The sequence below is a fragment of the Sesamum indicum genome, unplaced genomic scaffold (genome assembly GCF_000512975.1).
Source record: "Sesamum indicum cultivar Zhongzhi No. 13 unplaced genomic scaffold, S_indicum_v1.0 scaffold00243, whole genome shotgun sequence".
Taxonomy (NCBI): Eukaryota; Viridiplantae; Streptophyta; class Magnoliopsida; order Lamiales; family Pedaliaceae; genus Sesamum; species Sesamum indicum.
Genome location: NW_011628137.1, coordinates 13,517 through 16,867, shown reverse-complemented (window position 1 = coordinate 16,867; position 3,351 = coordinate 13,517). Strand labels below are relative to the sequence as shown.

At 43.9% G+C, this 3,351-nt stretch overlaps 1 protein-coding gene across 1 annotated transcript; it reads right to left on the bottom strand.

Moving 5' to 3' along the window:
• Positions 1-361: 361 nt before the first annotated feature.
• LOC105179936 lies at positions 362-1,791 on the bottom strand. The gene is made up of 2 exons (XM_011103594.1): positions 1,131-1,791; positions 362-1,014 (listed from the first exon to the last, which is right to left on the bottom strand). Exons 1-2 carry the CDS (start codon positions 1,789-1,791, stop codon positions 362-364), a joined length of 1,314 nt encoding a protein of 437 aa, XP_011101896.1.
• Positions 1,792-3,351: the final 1,560 nt, after the last annotated feature.

Below are 3,351 nucleotides of genomic sequence, written 5' to 3'. Positions count from 1 at the left end.
CGACAGTGAATGAGCTTTTCTCCTTGTTGATGCGCTGACTAGAAATGAGCTCTTAGTGCCTAAGAAATTTCATGAGGGTCTTGAGATCCTTGCGGGTCCCTTTCGAGAAGATAATGATATCGTCTGTAAATGCCAGGTGGGAGATGTTCTTGCTGCTCCTTGCAAAAAAATTCATACGGGGTTGCCGTTGGAAAAGCCAGTCAAGTCCTCTGGATAAGCATTCTGCTGCAATAACGAAGAGCGTTAGGGATAGAGGGTCGCCTTGTCTGAGGCCTCGCATCGACTTGAAAAATCCCACCCCTTCACCGTTGATCAAAATACTAAACCAGCAGTTTTCGATGAGTTTCTTGATCATGTTAATCTAGTGTGTTGGGAAACCCACTCTACTAAGCATTTGGTAGAGGAAAGTCCAGTTGACACGGTCATAGGCTTTTTCCATGTCAAGCTTGCATATGGTGTTGCTCAAACTGCCATTTTTTCCAAGACAGTGGGAAAGTTCTTGTGCAAGGAGAATGTTATCAGAGATCATGCATCCCTGGACAAAATCGCTCTGGGAGGGGGAGATGATTTTGGGAAGCAGTTTGGCCATTTGGTTGTTGATGACTTTGGATAGGATTTTCCCCGTGACATTACAGAGGCTAATGGGCCTGAAATCTTTCCAAGTGGATGGAACCTCAACCTTTGGAATGAGAACGATTGTAGTCGTAGTGAAATTTTTCGGAGGGGTAGATCCCGAGAGGAAATCCAAAACCGCGTCGTAGAGATCTTGACCAATAATATCCCAACAGCATTGAAAAAAGTGTGCCGAGAATCCGTCGGGGCCTGCCGTACTATCAGGGCACATGTCAAAAACAGTTGCTTTCACATCTTCAATTGTTGGGGTAGCATTAAGATGGTGCCGATCCTCCTCAGAAAGAATATTAGGGACCCAATGAAGGTCGTCAACACTCACCCTGTCATCCATTCTGAAGGCCTGCGTGAAGTACTCAACAACCGAAACTTTGATATCTTCCGCTTTAGTGAGTGTGGCTCCATTATGTTGGATTTTGTAGATCCTTGATTGTTTCCTCTTTTTCTTAGTCAGCGAATGAAAGTACTTTGTGTTTTTTCCCCCTCCTCAAGCCACTTACAAGCCGCCTTCTGTTTCCAGTAGCTTTCTTCAACAGATAAGGCAAATGTTAGCTCAGCTATTGCTTTGTTCATTGCAATGAGATTCTCATCCGAAGGGTCCCCATCGTATGCTTGTTCCGCAACCTTGACTCTTTGTTCAGCATCCATGATATTTTGGAAAATATTCCCAAAAACTTCGGTGTTCCACAACTTCAAAGCCGCTCTAATCAGGTGGAGCTTCTGTTGGAAGGCAAACATTCCATGGCCATGGATAGGATGCTGCCATGAAGTAGTCACACAGCACTTGAAATCGTGGTGCTTAGTCCACATGTTTTGGAAATGGAAGGGTGTCGGACCTGTCTTCATTTCTTGTTTGACAAAGAGAAGGAGCGGGCAATGATCTGAAACGTTCCTTGTGAGGTGTTGAATACGAGATAGAGGGAATGCTTGGGTCCACGTGTGGGAGAATAAGAACCTGTCAAGACGTTGCCAGAGTCTGTTCCTAGACCAAGTAAATTTAGAACCCTCAAATCCCGCATCCTGAAGGCCACAGTCCATCATCATGTCCCCAAAGTCCTCCATCGTTCTAATCTTTGGAGCAGCGCCTCCTTTTCTTTCACTACAGTACAAAACAGTGTTGAAATCGCCTCCAAGGAGCCAAGGTTCTTGTCCCTCATCCATGTTTCTGAGCGCATCCCACAATTCTCGTCTTTCTGCTCTGGTATGTTTACATAGACCCAAGTGCACACTATTCCATTTGGCCAGAAGTCTGAAAAGATGCGAAGGTGCAGAAATTGCTCTTGCGAGATCAAGATATTACAGTCAAGGTCTTCTTTCATGAAGCACCAGATTTTGGAATTGGAATTATTGATGACCTTGTCAAATCCCAGTCTTCTACAGAAATATTGTTCCTCCAGTTTCACCTTTGGTTCAATGATCACGAGCATTTTCGATTTGTGTTTCTTACAGTTCCAATGCACATATTTTTGTTTATGGGCTTCTCCAATGCCCCGAATGTTCCAAAGGAGGTCTTCATACGAAACGGGGTGGGGTTGGTGGCACCACATGTTTTGATCTACTTCTAGTCAGAATTCTAGACACTTCATGCACTTTTGGTGTGTCAAAGTCGAAACTGATGCCTGGCTGAAAATCCTTTTCACTGGATCCTGATCGTGTGTGCTTTGCTTTCACCGCACAATCTTCCATTGACAAAGACGGCGACGCCGGTCTGCATGGATCCTTATCCTCGTTGGAGTGATCACTGTCCATATGTGCTGATTCCTTTGCCTTTTCTTCAACGAGTTTAGTTTCAAAATCATAGTAATTCTCAAGTGGTGAGGGAAGTTCGTTAGCAGCTTGGTTAAGGGTACAGGTCTGTTGCTGATTTCTAGAGATTCTCTGATCGTCATCACCTTGTTGTTGATCAGATTGATTCATTTCGAGCACATGCTCCCTATTCTTCTTAATAAGCATAGTAAAGGGGTTGGGGGAAAAGGGAATAAGAGCAACACATTGGAGGGGAGCCTTCATTCCTACCCCCTCACAATGCCCAACAATATCATCATCTCTCAATTCCTCAACATTAGAATTTAACTCATGCACATTACACATATTTGATGCATTTCTATCATAAACCACAGGCATATTATCAATGGTATCATTACGAGCAGTTAATATCTCATCATTATCAATATGTAAATTAATATCATTGATAGCAAAAGATTGGGGTTCACCATTAGGTACCTGTGTATACGAACATTCACCTCTCTCAGTCCGTTTGCTACTCTTTTCTGCCTTTCCATCAAGCGCTTGTTTGGCAGGTGTGTTGGTAGCTTCTTTCCCTCTTTTTTCCTTGCCTTTCCCATTCGTCGTAGCAGCAGGCTCCTTCCTCTCCTCATTTCGATGACGAGGTGCTGGTTTTGGGTTGTTCCCTTTGGAGTAACATTCCAAGTCCTGGTGGCCAACATGTTTACATAAAAGTGCAGTATTTCCGCACTTCTTCATACTCAACTTTCTGTACGATCGAAATACCATTGATCTGGATATCGAATTCTTGAACGAGCGGTGTAAGCAGATCGATTTCAATGCAGACTCTAGCTTTTGAAAGCTTGGACTGGTTGAAAGTGAAGTCATCAATTTGCAGTGGTGTTCCAACCATACTAGCAACCGCATAAAGAGCATCCTTATGGAATAAGTGAGCTGGGAGTTCGGGGAAGCTAACCCAGATAGGCACAACAGAGG

Bases quoted from the DNA above. Each gene is read 5' to 3' on its own strand.
- LOC105179936 (XM_011103594.1), bottom strand. From the start codon at position 1,791: ATGGATGAGGGACAAGAACCTTGGCTCCTTGGAGGCGATTTCAACACT. The intron at 1,015-1,130 runs GTAAGTGGCTTG...CACTCACTAAAG, and splicing joins CTGGAAACAGAAGGCGGCTT to CGGAAGATATCAAAGTTTCG.